The sequence below is a fragment of the Myotis daubentonii genome, chromosome 6 (genome assembly GCF_963259705.1).
Source record: "Myotis daubentonii chromosome 6, mMyoDau2.1, whole genome shotgun sequence".
Lineage (NCBI taxonomy): Eukaryota > Metazoa > Chordata > Mammalia > Chiroptera > Vespertilionidae > Myotis > Myotis daubentonii.
The window spans coordinates 89,735,222-89,753,359 of NC_081845.1; the positions used below are offsets into that span (position 1 = coordinate 89,735,222).

The 18,138-nt window shown below is 58.8% G+C and overlaps 1 protein-coding gene across 1 annotated transcript in view; it reads right to left on the reverse strand.

The window, feature by feature from the left end:
- Positions 1 to 265: 265 nt before the first annotated feature.
- Positions 266 to 18,138, reverse strand: part of GLP1R (glucagon like peptide 1 receptor) — a 30,824-nt gene continuing 12,951 nt past the window's right edge. Inside the window, exons 4-13 of the mRNA XM_059701794.1 lie at positions 16,201 to 16,319; positions 15,768 to 15,874; positions 12,714 to 12,867; positions 12,258 to 12,417; positions 7,720 to 7,780; positions 7,136 to 7,205; positions 6,948 to 7,036; positions 6,495 to 6,633; positions 5,391 to 5,432; positions 266 to 519 (exon numbers count right to left, since the gene is read on the reverse strand). Of these exons, the coding sequence (XP_059557777.1) occupies positions 352 to 519; positions 5,391 to 5,432; positions 6,495 to 6,633; positions 6,948 to 7,036; positions 7,136 to 7,205; positions 7,720 to 7,780; positions 12,258 to 12,417; positions 12,714 to 12,867; positions 15,768 to 15,874; positions 16,201 to 16,319 (1,109 nt within the window). The 3' untranslated portion in view covers positions 266 to 351. The remainder of the gene's footprint in view (positions 520 to 5,390; positions 5,433 to 6,494; positions 6,634 to 6,947; positions 7,037 to 7,135; positions 7,206 to 7,719; positions 7,781 to 12,257; positions 12,418 to 12,713; positions 12,868 to 15,767; positions 15,875 to 16,200; positions 16,320 to 18,138) is intronic.

An 18,138-nucleotide genomic window follows, 5' to 3' on the forward strand; every position in this document is an offset into this window, starting at 1 on the left:
TCCTCCGACAGCCGCAGTCCCACTAATAAGCCATTGACCTCAAGTTTGAGTCTGGGGCTGATTTGCTGCTGTCTGGGGGAACCCCAGGGGCCTGTGGCTTAACGGGAAGAGATCCTCATTTTAGCAGCAATAGCTTTTCCTCTCTTCCCGCCACAGTGATCAAATTAGCAGCTGCTTCTCCTCAGAGAAAATGTGTCCGCGTCCCGGAGGCATTGCCCATTTGCCTGTCTGATGGGTTGGGGAAGGGGCAGCAGGGGGAGGGGAGGGGAGGTTGTTTGAGAGCAGCTGTCCCTCCCTTCCCCGGCCCCGCCCGGGAGGGTCTCCCCCACCTGGGAGGGCGGTGCCGCAGGCTTAGCTGCAGGAGGCCTGGCAGGTGGCGGAGTACACGCTGCTCCCCACTGTGCCCCCGCTGCTCAGGCTGCTGGTGGGACACTGCAGGGGCTTCATGCTGCTGTCCCTCTGCATGTGCAGGCGCTCGAGCCGCCAGCGCTCCCACCTCTTCCGGAACTCCAGCTGGACCTTCCGTGGGAAAAGGAGGGGGACAAAAGCCATCATGCAAACCGACTGCCCACAGGATGGCCGTTATTACATTAGCAGGAAGGGAAGCATCCACTGCATTGCATTAAGAGACACAAGTCAAGGCCTTCGGGCGCCTAAATTAATATCCCAATAAAACTGTTTATTGTTGTCTCCTATTTTCCGCCTGAACTCAGGAGGGAGATGGGCTTGATGGCTTAGTCGGTCCCTTCCATCTCTAAACTCTGACTCGCCTTTACAATCCATCTCGGGATCACTTAGCCGAAGAGAACGGGAGGGAGGAAGGCGGGGAGACGAGGAGAGAGAATCTAACTCTTCAGCTTGGAGGACAGAGGAGAGGGAAGCATGCCCCCCCCTCACGGTGCCCGCCCCAGCCCTGCTAAACGCCCCGGGCTTCACGGGGAGGGAGCAGCAGTGAGGAGGGGGCCGTGGACGAGGGCTTCTCTGTCTGTGCTTGAACTAATCCCATCCAGGAACCAGTCCCGACCCGACCCCAGGGGTGCGGCCAGATGAGGCCAGTCAACCAGGACCTCTGCTGTGCCAGGCTCCGGCTCCCTTGGGAAAAGCCTTCTCAAGAGGCTTGGTGCTTGGGGACCCCGTTGTTGGGCACAGAGATCAACTCCAACTGACACTGTAGATCCCCGAGTCACCATGGGCTCGTGGCCATGCCCTGTGATTCAGGTCCCCCGGGGGCTGCTGGGACCTGCACGTCCAGCCCAGGGCGCCTGGAGGGCTCCTCTGGGGACGTTCCCATAAGTGCTTCCCAGAACTTCTCCTGTGCCCCACCCTGGCACCCAGGCCTCCCCACACCGGAATGTTTGGGGCCTGATTCCTCCCTTTCCGGCCCCCGCCACCTGGATGGCCAGCTGCCAGCAGCTGGAGGAAGCAGCTCGCTGCCAATGCCCCATCCGCCCCTGCACAAACACCCCTCTTCTCCTGCTGCTGCAGGGCCGACATCTACCCAGCTGAGCCCATCAACACCGCTCGCCACCCCTTAAAAGAATGTCTTCTGCACTGAGTGGAGAGAGGGTGCCAAGGGCCTGCCTGCCAGGACGGGCCAGGTGCCCCAGGCCACGCCATGGAGCCCAGGCCCAGGTGCTGAGGAAGGGGGAGTGGACACATGTAGCCCCGCCACACGCCAGCTCCCTGCCCAGCAGAGTGTGTGTAGAGTGTGTGGTCACAGCTGAGACGGGGACATCTGAGACAATGGTGGCCTCTGTGCAGCAGCCATTAACTGGGGGTATGAGGGGAGAGATGGTAAACTGAGGCACATCCATGGGTAGCCACCCCGGGGACTGAAGGGGTCTCTTGGACAGGACCAGGGCTCTCCAGTGTGCTGGCACCGTGCCTCTGTGCCCATCAGCCTCAGCAGCACTTTTCCTGAACCTCCGCTGCGGTCCCTCTCATTACACAGCATCGGTTATTGGGAGCTACTACATGCAGCATTTTCCATGGATTATTTTAGTTAAATTTCACAGCAACCCTGTGAACAGCTCCTGGCAGAGGGCACTGAGGTGCGTGGTATTTAAGTATTTCTCTGGGCCCGGCTGGCCTGGCTCAGTGGTGGAGCCAGGAGGTCACAGTTAGAGTCCCGTTAGGGCACATGCCCGGGGTTGCAGGAGGCAGCCGATCCATGATTCTCTCTCATTAATGTTTCTATCTCTCTCTCCCTCTCCCTTCCTCTCTGAAATCAATAAAAAATCTATTTAAAAAACATTTCTCTGGGTCTCAGCCAGGATTTGAACTGATCGGGGCTGACTCCAAAGCCAGTCTGCTACCTGCCACCCCTGCCTCCCCTGACTCTCTCGGCCATACTTGTTTCTGCCCCCGCCACCCCCCGCAATCAGGTGGGAGGGCCAGCACCACACCTTCCTCACCTTACTTGTCCCGAACCTGACACAGTGCCCGGCATACAGTCGGTACTCAGTAAGTGTTTCTTAAAGGAGCCGAATGAATGAATAACGCATAAGCACCTGATGTTGGGCTCCTTGTTATCGGGTTATTAAGATGGAGCCACAAGGACAACAACCAAGTGTGGACCTGTTCCAGCGCTGCACCCCTAAGTTCACCCCCATCCCTGCCTCCCACAGCCTCTCTGGCCGGGCACCGAGCCAGGCTCTGGGGTTGGGGGTGAACTGGTAAAGCTCATTCACCGCCATCTGCACTTGGGGAGAGAGGCAAGGCGATTGCCGGCCACACAGCCAGGCAGTGTCAGAACGGGACCAGCACGCAGGCTCTGGAGTCAGAGAACAGGAGCTGCCACAAGTCCACCCAGGCCACCCCTCCCTGGGCCTGCTCCCCGCCCATCGGCCACAGGTGCCGGGCAGCCACGCAGGACCAATGCCCGGGCCATCTTTTCTCTTTGGGTCACAAGCACCTGGCATTGCCATGGCAACCCTGGGCCTGGAGGACAGGCCTCGGCCCAGGAGCCACGGGTGCCTTTGTGGCCCAGTGATGGTGACAGGTGTGTCCTCATGCCGGGAGCTACAGGGCCCGAGACGTCTCCATGAGGGTGTAAAGGTGCACTGGGTGGGGCCTCCTGGACCCCAAGGCAGGAGCCTGGGAGAGCCCCCGGGAGAGGCCAGCAGGGATCTGGTGATCAGGGGTCATTATTTGCCAAGAGCAGAGCGGGGGTATGTGCCCATCCCTCCCTCCTTCACCGCTGAGCCGGGCTGGGGAGGTCGGCAAGGAGGGAGGTGACAGGGTGACTGGGCTTAAAGGGCTGGAGTCAGGAGAAGTGACTGAGACAGGGTCCAGGTGGTGGGGAGCCATCTCACAGGTGCGTGCAGGTGTGGGGGGTGAGCGTGTGCTGCCAGCAGGGCTCTGGGGGAAGGGGAGGGATAAGTGGGAAATGGGACTGGGGGACCGAGTGAGAAGTGGCAGCAAGGAGCCCCATTCTCTCCTCACAGGCCTCTGCCCCCTGCTGAGCACACGTGGGAGGGGATACCCGCCACCCTGCCCGTCCCCCAGAAGGTGAAGCAGCAGAGCTGTGGGCCAGGTGGCACACCACCCCTCTGGCTGTGCCATCCCTGCAGGGAATGCCAACCCTCTGAGTGTCCTCTACACCCGCCTTCCCTCCTTGCCTGGCCCACCCCACGAGGCTGGTCAGCCGTCTGAGACCTGCCCTGATGATGGGCAAGGACCTGGTTATGGGGCACCCTGTGCCTGGGGCTGCCTCCACCTCCCCAGTCCCAGCAGCCCTGACGCACGCGTAGGCTCCCTCCCGCAGCCTGCGAGCTCTACCACCTTCTAGCCACCGAATGGGGGCGATTCATCCCACTTGGCGCAGACTAAATTTTCTCATCTGTAACATGGGGGTAACATCTGCTACGCAGAATTGGATTCAGTGAAACCCTCGAGCACCTTATACACAGCAAGCGCTCCGGAGGTGTGTCCCTCCCTTTTAGAGATCCGAGTCCACGGCCTGTGAGCATTATTTCCTCCTTTTTGTAGACGAGGAAACTGACGTTCAGAGTGGGCCTGTCACTCACCCAGTGTCACACAGCTCACTAAGTGATGGGGCCTGGAGCAGAGCGGAAATCTGATGCCATTGCCCACTTCCTTCATCCTTCCTGCTGCATCACACTGCTTCTTTGGGCATCTCATAGATCCCTGAAACTCCAGGGTCCCCACCGCTGCTCCCCTTGTCCCCCACGCCCAGAGCAAAAGTACAATTTGCATGAACAGCAGACCTCCGAGCTCCGATCCCAGACTCAGTGACACAGAAACCACACGGAGAGCTGGGTCTTTGACGAACAGTGTCCCTGGGTCACCTGAGCTCCGGCCCGTTGAGGCAAACTCTCACCTGGAGTGACCTGGATGCAGTTACCAGAGGCCTCAGTCTCCCCCCAGACTGTGGGGAGGGGTGCCTACCTTCTCTTCCCTGCTGGGGGTCAGGCCTCTTGTGGAAACTTCCCCAGGCGGCCCTGTGCTGCCTGTGGGACTCTTATTTGTTTTCTCCCCTGGAAGACATGTGTGTGTGTGTGTGTGGGGGGGGGAGCTGTGAGCTTTGTGATCTCCACTTCGATGGCTTGGGGGTGTTCCAGCTCTAGCACAAAGCTGGGTACTTTGGAGCGAGCAGCCTCCCCCAGGGACCCACAGACACCGACAGCCCCTCTTCCCAGGAGCCGGCCATCCCAGAGGCTGTGGTCCCATGGGGTCTCCAGGAGAGGGTGTGGGTCAGCTAGAACCCCTCCTCCCAGCCCAGCAGCCAGAAGGCCACGGGGGAGCTCCTGTGCGGCCCGGGCTCTGGCCTGCCTACAAGAAGGGCAGCTGGCTTTCTTCCAGGCAGAACTCACTGGAGTCCTGGCCCTGCCACTCTCTCCGGGCCAAACCCGGCATGTTTCTTAGTCTCTGACCTTCAGTGTTCTCAGGTGTGGAACACGGGGATGTCAAACCTGAATTTTAGCAGGGATTTTTGGGGGAAGAGGCTGTGACAATGAACTGAGACAGTGATTATTAAAGCCCCAAATCTGGGCGTGGATACGTCTGTTGAGTCACCTCATAACAGTCTCACCACCTGTTCACTCAGGACTCCCTTACCATGAGGCTGGGTCATCCCCAAACTCACAGATGGTTAGGTATGCCTGCACATGTGTGTGTGTGTGTGTGTGTGTATGTGTGTGTGTGTGTGAGAGAGAGAGAGAGAGAGAGAGAGAGAGAGAGAGAGAGAGAGAAAGAGAGAGAAAGAGAGAGAGAGAGAGAGAGAGAGAGAGAGACCCACACACAGAAAACTGGGTTTGCTAAGTAGGGTGTAGGGGTCTGAGCTGGAAGACTGTGGGGTCCCCACCGAACAGCTCCAGAACACCGAGGGTGGCAAGCTAGCAGGGTGCCCACCCCTCCTCAGGCCTTACCTCGTTGTTGACAAAGCAGTACAAGATAGCCACCATCAGCCCCTGGAAACGAGAGGTGCGTCAGCAGGGAGGAGGCAGGAGAAGGGGGAGACAGGGGGAGTGGGAAGGGGAGGCCAGAGTCCTGCAGATGGCCCTGGTCCCCAGTTCCATGGGCCTCCAGCCACAGCCTTCCCTGCTCAGACTGGGAAGCCCAGAGCTGGGGGGCTCCTCTCCTCTCCTTTCTGCAGGGACAAGAAGTCCTCTTGCCCAGGTGCTCCAGGAGCCCTTCCATCTCCCTTAGAGGACAATGGGCCCAGAAAGGAGGGACCTCTGATCGTGCGGATTTCCCCGGCCCAGCCCCATGTTCACTCAGGAGACACGTGCTCCAGAACTCGGATCTGTGTGTGTGAGTATGTGTGCTCATGTGTGCATCTGTGTGTGTGCATGTGTGTTTTTGTGTGACTGTGACTGTGTGTGAGTACATGTGTGTGTCTGCGTCTGCCTCTCTCTGTGTGCATGCATCTGTGAGTGTGTGTATGTGAGTATGTGAGTGCACATGTGCACGTGTGTCTCTGTGTGTGCATGTGTGTCTGTGTGCATGTGAGTATGCATGCACACATGTGCGTGTGTCTACATGTCTCTGTGTGCATGTGAGTATGTGTACACATGTGTCTGCATGTGACTGTGACTATGTGTGCATGCATGTCTCTCTGTGTGTGCGTGCATGTGTGAGTGTGTGCATGTGAGTGTGTGTGCAAGTGCACACACAGGCCCGCATGCTGGTGGCCATCGCATGAACTTCCTGAGAGGCTGGGACCAGTTTCTTATGTTCCTACGCCCCCACTAACACTCGCACCCCCGAAGCAGCATCTGCTAATACTGGCGGAGAAGACCAATTCGTGGCTGGGTGCCCACGGCTACCTCTGGAAAGGCTTCGTGTCAATGTGCTTTCTAAAGACTGGCCTGGGCATCGGGGCACCTGGGGATTCCAGCTCAGGCTCGGCTCCAACCTCATAGCCTGGGCAAGGACCACTTTCCTCCAGGCCTCGCTGCCTGCTGCCGGCTGCCTGGCTCTGCCCCACCCTCACTCTAGGACGTCGCAGGGAAGGGCCCAGCCATGCTCACCTGGAAGGAGGTGAAGGAGAGCTCTGTGAGCAGCTTGACGAAGCGCAGGGTCCCCCGGGCGTGCTCGTCCATCACGAAGGCAAAGATGACCTCGTGGGTGCCCAGCAGGGGGATGAGCGTCAATGTGGACTTGGCAAGTCTGGGGGGGGGGGGTGGAGATGTCATTCTGGGCCTCTCCCATGAACTCTTCTCCCTTTCTGTGCCCCAAACGCCCATCGAGGCCTGGCATCTGGGTCTGTCACACTCCCACCCCAATACCCTGGGACAGGGTGCTAGGAGGGAGGGAGGTAGCGGCCGAGCCCCCCAGAGCCCAGGAGCTGCCCAGATACAGGGAGGAGGGCAAGGCGTGGGTCCCAGGTGGGAGAAGGTCATGCAGCCTTAAGCTGGGCACCCAGGATCCGTCTCTGTGGGAAGGAAGGCTGAGGGTGCCCGGCAGAGCCGGCGGTCACGCACCTGCACTTGATGTCCGTCTTGCACATGAGGTTGGCTTTCAGCTTGGACACCACGATGCAGATGACCCGGACAAAGATGAGGAAGTTCACCTGCAGGGCAGATGGGAGGGTGGCCGGAGGCCTTGTCATGACACACTTCCCCTGTCCTCCCCAGCCCCCCCCCCAGGCCACCCCCACACCGCCACTCACCCCAATGGCGAAGAGAATGGGCAGCCGGATAATGAGCCAGTAATTCATGTTTGAGTTCCTGGTCCAGCAGCTGGAGAGGGGAGACACACACAGGCACCCAATGGAGCCCAGACCCCAGCACAGTGTAGGCACAGGGCACAGAAGTGCAGGCACCTGGGCATCAAAGGGACACGCACAGAGCCACACAGGCACTGCCACCGGGAGCTACCCAACAACCACCCCACAGACCCACACAAAGGCCTTCCAGCCACACACACACACAGCAACAAACACACAGAGATACGTGAGCCCATGAACACAGGCATGTGTGTACCCAGCGCCACACACAAAGCAACAAACACTTCATTCAGCCCCCACAGAAGAACCTGGAAGGGGCACCACGCTTCCCACAGGCCCCGCACCATTCATCTTCATACAATCCCACGGAGGGTGGACAGGGCAGAGAGAACTAGTCGTAAATTCAGCTCTGGTCCCTCAGTTTATCCTCCCAACAGGTCCCAGCCGCAGGCCCCAGGGGCCAAGGACCACACGGGGCTTGGGGACAGGGACGTCAGCACACTCACCCCGAGGAGCAGGGCACTCACCCCTCGTCCTCATAGAGGTACTTGACAATGCCCCAGGGGATGACAAACAGCAAGGGAACACCTGAGAGCAGAGGGAGAGAGAGAGGGGAGAGGGGCTGGCAGGCTGGGGCCACCGCACGCCCACCCGGCAGCCTCTCCTTCCTGGCCTCCCCGTCCTGCAGCCCCTCTCTGAGCCTGGCCCAAACCACACTTTCCAGAAGGTGTGGAACGAGGCTGGTCTGGGTGCATGGAGAACAGGCGGTGGAGCCACGCCCCCCCCCCCCCCCCCCGACTCCTCAGCCTTCCTCACAGAGAGGGCCATGGGGCGGGGACCACATGCTGTATGAGGTGGGAACAGGCCAAACCTCTGCTGCGCTTCCCCCACGGCCTCAGCCCACACGCCCATCTCAGTCCATTTCTTCAGGCACCGGACGCCCCGGCAGACACCTGTTCCCTGACCACGCACACCTGCAAGGCGCTGGGGAGAGCCTGGGGTGGGAACAGGACCTTGATGCTGGCAGCCCAACTAACTGCACAGTGTCCCACAGCCACGAGAATGGCAACAGCGCTTTCTACTGAGACTTGACGGCGGTGGCAGCTCCATCAGGGCCCCAGAGGTCCCCACCTCCTGGCATCCACACCCTGGCGTAGTCCGCCTTGTACCAGGGCTGGTCTGGGTGACAGGATGCACAGCAGAAGTGATGGCGCGACACTTCGTAGATCAGGTTATAAAACAGTCGTGAAAGGTTAGAAAAGGCTTGTCTTGGGCTTTCTCGCTCAATGAGGTCACCTGTTGCCATGCCACGAGGACACTTAGCCAAGGCAGAGGCCCTGCGGCAGGGAATGCAGCCTCCACCCAGCACCCAGCAAGGTCCTCCGCTTCCTGCCCTCCGACTCACGCGTGAGCTTGGCAGTGGATTCTCCGATCCCAGCTCAGCCTTGAGATGACAGCTGCCCTGACTGACAGCCGGACGGCATCTGTCAGAGCCCCTCAGCCAGAGGCCAGCTACGGTGAACCAGATTCCTGGCCACAGAAACTTCAAGGTAACAATTGTTTCAAGTAGCCAAGCTGTGGGGTCATTTGTCTGCAGCGAATGGCAACGAATGCAACTGGTTTCCAGCTAGAGCCTCTCTCATTTCCAGAGCCTGCGTTCAGCTCACCGGGAGCTCGGTATGTGTGTGCTGACTTACAGACTGTCCATCCTCACGCGACAGATGGAGAAGGATCGGCTCGGAGGCTCCGGGGGGACTGCAATCCCACGCTCGTGCCAGTCCCCTCAGTGGCTTCTGCACTAGCCCCCTCCGTGTCTGCCTCGATGGGCGCCCCACTCGGGGCTGGAGATGTGGGTGTCTGAGACAGGCAACAGGGTGCATAGTAAGGTGTGTGGACACAGCTGTATGTGTGTGTGTGTGTGGGGGGGGGTCCGTGTGTATGCACGTGTGACTTTGGGGGGTCTCCCCCAGGAGCCCGCTTCCAGGGCAGGATGCACTTCACAGCCTTTCCTGCACCATCATCCAGGTCCTCATCATGTGCTGTCCACTCAATAGAAGCTGCCGCGTGGCTCGCATGTCTGCAGCTGCTGTGCATGGAGCTGCGGACAGGCATGGGGGAAGCAGAGAAGCCCACAGCTTCCTCGGATAGCTTCCTCTTGGCCATTTATTTGAACACAATAGACTTCTCAGCATCATGATGCTGTAATAACAGGCTTTCAGGAGACAGGACGAGGCACAGATGCCCCCAAAGGCTCCAGCACAGAAGACGCTCAGGGAGAAGAGGATGGATGGATGGATGGATGGATGATGAGGGCGTCAGTACAGCGTTCAGAGAAGGGAAGCTCTCCAGGCAAGTACATGTCAACTCCAAGAGCCCTTCTGGGGCACCCCGGCCACATGCTGTTCTTTTTCTCAGAGACCCCACTCCAGGGCTGGGGTTCACTCATGATACCAGACACAGGGCTTCATTCATTCATCATCATCTCCTAACAAAGCCTTTTTAAAAACAGGCACAGCTCTGCCGAGTGCAAACATTACACACTCCCTGCTGGCTTCATCTCTCTCCCATTTAGAAAATCAACAAGACAGACTGCAGAGAAAGCTTGAATTAAGAAGAGAACCAGCTCCAAGAAGTAATGGGGCCCTTGTCCAACTTGTCTTCCTCCTGCTCAGCTCCTGGGGGTTGGGGGTTAGGGGTGCCCGGCCGCCCATGGGCATGCCTTCTAGGACCCCCCCCCCCCCGCTGTGCTGGAGTCCCCACGTTAATTCTTCTGCTCACACAAGTAGCTGCTTGCTGTTTCCCAAGCCTGCCAACAGGGCCAGGCCTCCTGGCATCACAGCGGGGCGCTTGGCTCTCTGTGACTCTCTCTGACCTTCTGCCTTTGTCCCTCTGTCTCTCTCTGTCTCTCCATATCTCAATTCCTCAAGAAGAGGATGCTCTGATTGGGGAGGGGGGTACCCCAGGTCCAGCCCTTATGCCCCTCAGACCCTGGGCCCTGGGCTGGGGAGTGAGGTGGTGGAAAGACTGGCACCCTTCCCCCATTTCCCACTCGAGACCTCAGGGCACGATGTGTCCCCACCCACCCTCCCCCATTCACCCCCTCCTCTGCACACACCACAGCGTCCCTTTGATTGTTCCTGTCCACAGGTCGCCATGGTGACGGGCACTCCCAGTGCTGATGCTATTTCCCAGAATGGACATCACCACCCCCTCCCTGAGGACAGCGCTCTCCGCACTGGCCCACCCTAGCTCTCCACAGGCTCTCCAGCTGCCCGGGCCTGACTGCCCTAGTGGGATAAAGAGGCCAAGGAGGGCAGACGGCTCAGCAGGGAGGGGCTGAGCCTTGGAGGAGTGGGAGGCGGGAGCAGGGAGCTGAGCACAGGGTCCAGGCCCAGGGGCCCACCTGTGCAGAGGCCTGAGCATATTGCACGGGGCAGAGGGGACTGGAGGAGATACAGTGCCGGGCAGGACAGGACAGGGGGGCTCAGAGCCCGGGACTCAGGCGGCTGTTCCAGGGCTGGCCCTGCCCATGAGGCTCTGCCCCATCTGCACCTCAGTGCCCTCAATACACTGGCCCCACTACTGCCCCTTAGAGGCACCCTTCTTCACTGGGCTGCATGGAGCCGAGTGGCCGAGGAACACCAGCAGAAGCAGGGGAGTGTGAGAGAGCACAGAGCCAGGGTGGCCAGCCAACCTGCGTGGCCCCCTGAGGGGTGGACTGCACCGGGCAGCCTTGCAAAGGCCCAGGGCCAGGAGCCAGCATGGACGGGCCTTCGAGAAGGAGCGTGGCCGTGACTGAGTGGAAGTCCCTGGGAGTCGGGACAGCAGCGGTCAGAGCAGCTTGAGGCGGGCGAGTGAAGGGAGGGAGGAGTGGACGGATGGACGCAGCTCTGGTGGAGGGGGGCCCTGTGGTGCGGGCAGGGGGCAGGGGGCAGGGGGCAGGGGGCAGGGGAGGGGGCAGGGGGCAGGGGGCAGGGGGCAGGGGAGGGGGCAGGGGGCAGGGGGCAGTGGGCAGGGGGCAGGGGGCAGGGGAGGGGGCAGGGGGCAGGGGGCAGGGGAGGGGGCAGGGGGCAGGGGGCAGTGGGCAGGGGGCAGGGGGCAGGGGAGGGGGCAGGGGGCAGGGGGCAGTGGGCAGTGGGCAGGGGGCAGGGGGCAGTGGGCAGTGGGCAGGGGCAGGGGGCAGGGGGCAGGGGGCAGTGGGCAGGGGGCAGGGGGCAGTGGGCAGTGGGCAGTGGGCAGGGGGCAGTGGGCAGTGGGCAGGGGGCAGGGGGCAGGGGGCAGGGAGCAGGGGGCAGGGGGCAGTGGGCAGGGGGCAGGGGGCAGGGACCCGCAGGCCCGGGAGGCCAGGCGGCAGGGCCTCCGCTGCATCCCCGTGGCGCCGGTGGGCCCCCGGAGTAATTCTGCTGCATCTGTTTTTCGGTGGTGAGTGGGGGCTGTGGGCTGCTGCTGCTGGGGTCCCAGCCCCTGCCCCACCCACCCCTTTCTCATCGGGATCCCACGTGGCGAGAGGCAGAAGCACAACCAGAAATGTTCCAGCAAAAAAAAAAGACACAGTGGTTCTCGGCAAACTTTTTTGGCCAGAACATTTCCGGCTGGGCTCCAGGCGCATCCGCGGTCCACCGTCCTCAGCTGGCTTCCGCGACCCCCGGCCTCCTCTGTGACAGAGCCACAGCCCTCTGCCCACCCAGTGACCCCACTGAGGCCCAGGATCTCCTTCTCCCTCCCGGCCTCGCTGCCCAGGGCTGGCGGGTGTGGGCTCCGTCCCGGCAGGCCTTAGGGGCGGGGGTATTTGAGGACAGTGCAGGGCTGTGGCGTACGTGGTGGATTTGGCTTCCATTAAGGGGGAGGGTTGTGAAAAGGAGGGAGGGCAACCCTAACCCATGGACAGCAAGCCCTGTTCCCAAGAGAGAGTCACCCAGGGGCCCTGCCCCAGCCCAGCAGTGTGCTCTGAGCACCAAGGCGGCTTCATGGGGGAGCCTGGAGGCAGGAGTGGAAGCGGCTGAGCCCCCCCCCCCCCCCCATGCCACAGGTGGGGGTGGGGGTGTGATGGCTGGCGGTGCCTTACCCCAGCCTATGCTCAGGTAGAGCCTGAAGATGCGCTGCTCAGAGAAGACCGAGAGGGCCAGCAGCGTGTACAGGTACACGCCCTCCACCAGGAGCCAGAAGTAGTTGGCCGCCACGCAGTACTGCATGAGCAGGAACACCAGGCGGCAGCTCAGAGAGTCCTGGGGGCAGAGGGAGGGTCCCGGGGGACAACAGCTCTGGCCCCTGCCTCTCGGGACCCCTCCCCGTGTCAGACTGAGAACTCCCTAAGGGCAGGGGCTGTGTCTCCTTGGCGGGGGGGTGGGGGGGGCCCATGATGGACTGCCTCTCCCATCAGACGGGGGGCGGGGGGGGTTCCCTGAGGACCTGGCCTGGGCAGCTCTGGCCTTTCTCTGTGCCAGGCCCGGTTGGGATGGGGGACACCAGCCTCCACCGATGGCCTGCCCCTCCCCAGGCCCTTCCCGGACACACCACGCACCTGGTAGGAGAGGAGCCCGTCCCACTCGTGCTGCTGGGCAGCCGTGCTGTACATCCACTTGAGGGCCGCGTCCTTGATGAAGACGGACAGTGCTCGGAGGATGAAGGAGGCGAACAGGTTCAGGTGGATGTAGTTCCGGGTGCAGTGCAGGTGTCTGCGAGAGAAAGCAGGGCCTCTGGCAAGACGGCCGGCAACCCCCGGCTCTCAGGCTAGCACACCCGGGGCACGGGGCATGTTCCGGCTCTGGGCTGCTCCTGTCCTCCCTCCGAGCATGCCCGTCTCCCCACAACCTTGACAACCCTTTTGTTTAGTTCAAATCCTGCCTCTCCATAAGCCTTCGGTTGCGTGGTCACTGCACCCCCACCCACCCCCATTCTGTCCTCTGTCTGTGGCATCTTCTTTTTTACAAAGTCATGTGTGGCCCAAGCGGTGAAGGTGCGAGGACCATTTCCGCCAGTGGGGACTTCGCTTCTTGGTGGCAGGGCCTCCTTCTCACCCGCCTCGGGGCTGCCATACAGGGCACGTGGTAAGGATTCCCAAAGTATTGGATACAATTTCAATATCCTTTCATGTAAAAACGTGTTACAAACTGGAAATACGAGCGCATTTCTTAACACAATAAGGGCTATCTACCCAAACCAGGTGCAGACATCATTCTTAACTGAGAAACTTTAGAAGTGTTCCCTTTAAAATCAGAAAAAAATAAGGGTCATCTAGACATAAGAAGCTATCATCACATCTATTCAACCTTGTACGACAGACCCTAGACACTATAATAAGAAAAGGGAAAAGTGTGCAAGAACTGGGAAAGCCTTGGTTGGCGTGGCTCATCCCATGCACTGAAGGGTCATGGGTTGGATTCCAAGCCAGGGCACATACCCGGGTTTCAGGTTTGATCCCTGCAGGCAACCAATCAATGTTTCTCTCTCTCCCTTCCTCTCTCTCTAAAACCAGCAAAACCATATACTCGGGTGAGGATTTTTTTAAAAAAATAGATTTGAGAATAAAGGAACAAAATTGTTATTATTTATAGATGACAGGTTATCTTCATAGAAAATCCAAGACACGTGACACATAAATGATCAGAACTAATAAGAGAGCTCAGCAAGGTGATATGTATGTTCATGTACTTCAGCAACAAACAATTAAAAAGTAAAATTTAAAAATGCACTTATAATATTCTTAATTGACTAGCTAGAAATAAGTCTAACATAACATGGGCAAGATTGCTAGGAGGAATAAAACTTGCTAAAATCATTAAAGAAGATTTAAATTAACTGAAGGTATACCACATTCACAGAGAGACTCACTCTCCTAAAGACGTCAATTCTCGCCGTATTAATTGATAATGTCAATATGACTATCACAGAAATTCCCACGGTGTTGGTTTTTAAAAATGAAATTTACAAACTTCTAAAGAAGAGGCGAGGGCTGAGGTTAGTTCAGACCACAAAGTAGGGGTCCTTGCTACAACTGAACAGAGATTTTTAATGAATATATAGTAGCTAAGGCACCACGGTATTGCAAAAGGACAAATGGAGAGACCAACAAACATGACAGAAACCAACCCAGCCACCGGTGGCCCTTGCTGCCTGGCAGCGTCGGCATTGCAACCAAGGCGGGGGGGGAGGATGACTGGCAGTAAGTGGTCCTGAGACAATTAACTATATGTATACATGGGAAAGGAAAATTCATCTTTATTTCCACCAGAGACAAAAGCAAATTCCAGGCACATCAAAGAACCATAAGGAATGAGCAAAACCCATGACCCCAGGAGATAAGGAAAGATTTCTCAAACAAGACCATAATGAAATTTGGTCTTTGGAAAAAAACGATACATTTTAAATCAAGTGACAAAATTATTTGTTATCTATTGATAAATTTTATCAATAAAACCAGAAAATTAATATATTTCATTCCATTAAAATTGACGTCTTCTGTGCATAAAAGGCACCAGAGTGAGTGGGGGGAAAAAAGTAATAAACCACAGACTAAGAGAAGACATTTCCTGCATTGGTATCCAGAATATGTAATGAATGCCTAAGATAAAAACGAAAAAGCCAAATAAGCCAATAAAAAGTAAGCGATTCTACGAGCAAGCAATTCACAGAATCAAACATAAAAAACGCGGCTCTCTCTGGGAATCAGAGATATGCACATTAAAATCATAATGAGATATTTCAGACACTTTAGATTAGCAACAATTAAGCCTGAGAATACTAAATAGTGGCGAGGGCATTAAGGGAAGGGAACTCTCATTTATTACCGGTGAGAAGGCAAACCGGTGCGATCACTTTGGAAGCGACTTCACCACACCTGATCAATTTGCAAAAGCACGCGCTATTCAGATCAGGCGACTGCGCTCGGAGGTATGTGCCCTCCGAGAAAGGCACAAGGGGTCATGGGTAAGAGCGTTCACTGTAGCAGGTGTATAATCCAGGAGAGGAAAACTTCAAATGCCCACTAAAAGGACAAGCGGTAAATGAACTGTGCCACACCACACAATGCGGCACACAGCGGCAGTTAAAAGGAACGAAGAAGTACCTGTTTCAACGTAAGTGAATCTCACAAAAACATTGTCAGGCCAAAAATAACATTGCGGGAGAATATATGTCCAGCATGTCGTCAAAAGCAAGCAATACTCTGGCTGTATATTTTTACAGATACTTACAAAAGCGGTGAGAGTCTAGAGCAGTGGTTCTCAACCTTGGCTGCACATCAGAATCACCTGGGAATCTTTTTAAAATCCTGATTTCTGGGCCTCATCCTCTGGAAATTCTGTTTCTTTGTTGCTAATGTTGTGGCCCCACCCCATATCAGATATTTACATGATGATTCATAACAGTAGCAACATGACAGTGATGAAGTAGCAACGAAAATAATTTGATGGTTGGGTCCCGACATGAGGAACTGCATTTAAAGGGCCAGAAGGTTGAGAACCACCGCTTAGGAGAAGAACCTGCTGCCTGTGTGTGGTTCTGGTTCGGCGCCCCTGCCTCCATCTGGGGACGCAGAGGGAGTTAGGACGCGGCAGGGCCCCGGGCCGGCTCTCACCTGAAGCCCAGGAGGATGGCGGAGGCGATGACCAGGGCGGAGAAGGACAGCGCGTAGCCCACCGTGTAGACGATGTAGAGGGACAGGAGCTGGTCCTCCGGGGAGCTCTGTGAGCACACAGGGACGCGTGGGCCTGCGGTGCCCCGGGACGTCCCTCCCACACCCCTCCTTCCCATGGGACCGTGGGGCCCCCAGAACGGAGAAAGAGAATAACCCAGGCAGAGGGTCTCCAGATCCCAGGACCCTGGTCCAAGGCCAGAGGTGAACACGCACCACGTCTGCCCAGGAAACACGGTGTGCAAAGCTCCCGCCCGGAGCGATGGAGGAGACGACCACGGCCCAGCCCCCCACAGCCCGAGGGCCCGGGGCCCTGCTCCAGCGACGCGGGGACCTGCTACCCCTCGCTGGCTGGGAGCCCCCATCTCCAACTCACCCTGTCCCCGCGCTTGGACTCCTCGCACTCCGACAGGTCCCGCCAGGGCAGGCTGGAGTTGTCCTGGTGCAGCCACAGGCCGTCGGCCGTGCAGAAGCGGTACACGTGGCCCTGCAGCACTGGGCGGGGACACGGGGCTGAGCCGAGGCCACGGCCTCTCGTCCTCTGGCCCCCGGGGCTGCCCACGCCCCCAGGACGGGCCTCTGGGAGTGAGTAACGCCTCACACCCACCCACACGCAGACGCCCGCACACTTGGCCTCCTGCCCTGCCAGGTGCCCACCTGGCCCAAGGACAGGAGAAGCGGTCACGAAGGCGGGGCCGCCGCCGCCCTCAGCCCCTCCTCCTGGCTGAGCAGCAGGGTGGTGGAGGAAGCCTTGCCTGCCAGGAGACGACTCCAGCCACTGCCAGGCCCCTGTCTCCGCCTCAGTCACACTGCTCCCAGGTCTGCTGTGACCCCCGTGGCTCTGGCAGCCCACAGCCACCTGCTGCGGCTTCTGATCCGCAGGCTCAGTGCCCACCTCCCCCCAACACTCTGTGGGCAGAGCAGGCCTGGAAACCAGTGGGCAGTGAGGGGCTGAGAAGAAGCGAGACACACGGCCCTGTCCTCAGGGAGCCCCAGTCTGAGGGGGACACGGCCCTGTCCTCAGGGAGCCCCCGTCTGAGGGGAGACATGGCCCTGTCCTCAGGGAGCCCCATTGAAGCAGGAAGGAAGCACATTTCCTGGCTTTAATAAGACTCACAGGAAAAAAGCCAAAAATGTGGTCAGAAAGGAAGAGCACAAATGCAAACCAAGAGAGATCGCGCACAGGCCCAGACGAGCAGTGCCTCCTTCACATCCAGGCATCAGGACCCCGAGTCCGTCCGCCGGCCACGCTACACTGCCCACCTCCCCGGGGACATGCGGGGCCTGTGGCCACAGGTTTGCTCCATGAGAATGAGTCTGACCCCGGGGCAGGAAGTGGGACAAAATGAGGGGGGGAGGAGAGGGGTGGCACAGGGGGACCCAGGAGAGAAGCTGGAGCCAGGACAAATTTTAAAAGATGTTAAAACCCTAAAGATGTTAAAGCCCCGCTTCCCCAGCCGTGGGAGGCAGAGCCGCGTGGGGGGGAGCGCCTAGGCTCCGGGTGGCAGGGCGGGCAGGCTTCCTGGTGGAGGTGGAATAAAGGCCATGTCTGCGGGCGTGGCCAGCCTCCCTGCTGGGGCCCAGGAGGGGCCTAGGCCTGGGCTGTCTGCTGGTGCACACCCTCCCCCCGCCCACCGTGTGAGTGCAGACCTTCAGTGTAGGGCCTAGGACAGTGTCTCTCCGCCCTGCCAGGCACCTGCAGGCTGTCCGTCAGGCCCTGTCCTCCCTAGCTGGCCCCCGGGCACCCCGGGCAGCCTCCCTGCTGGCTCTCCTTCCCCTGCCCCCTGCCACAAGCAAACCCTGCACCAGGTCCCTCTCCGGGACAGCATCTGGCACAGTGAGGCGCGTCAGCTTGCAGCAGCGCTCCCAGAAGACCCTGCATTTTAAGAGGCTTCACCCGGAAAGCCTGAAGCCTAAAGGTGGGACTTCTGGCAGCGGCAGAGCCTGTCCCAGCACCCCTGATGCAGAACCAGGCAAGACAGGGGCAGAGGATTGGGGAGCCTGTCTCAGGCCCCGAATGCATCTGCTCTCTGCTGGGTGGATGCCTGAAACCCTTCACTAGGGGGCCCAGTCCTTTTCTGGCCAAACCAGTGGTAGATAAGCCCAGAGCAGTGCCAGGATCTGGGCTCTCACCTCATGGCGAGTGGGGTTGATGCCAGAGCCTTCTCTGGCAGCCCGTGTGTGTGTGTGTGGGGGGGGGGGGGCGGTGGAGGGGAGTGAGAAAGAGGGAAGCAGAGGGGCTGAGGAAGGGAGAGGACACGGCCTGGGGCATACATCACCAAATCGCCCAGTTACCCAGCACTCAGCCGGCGGG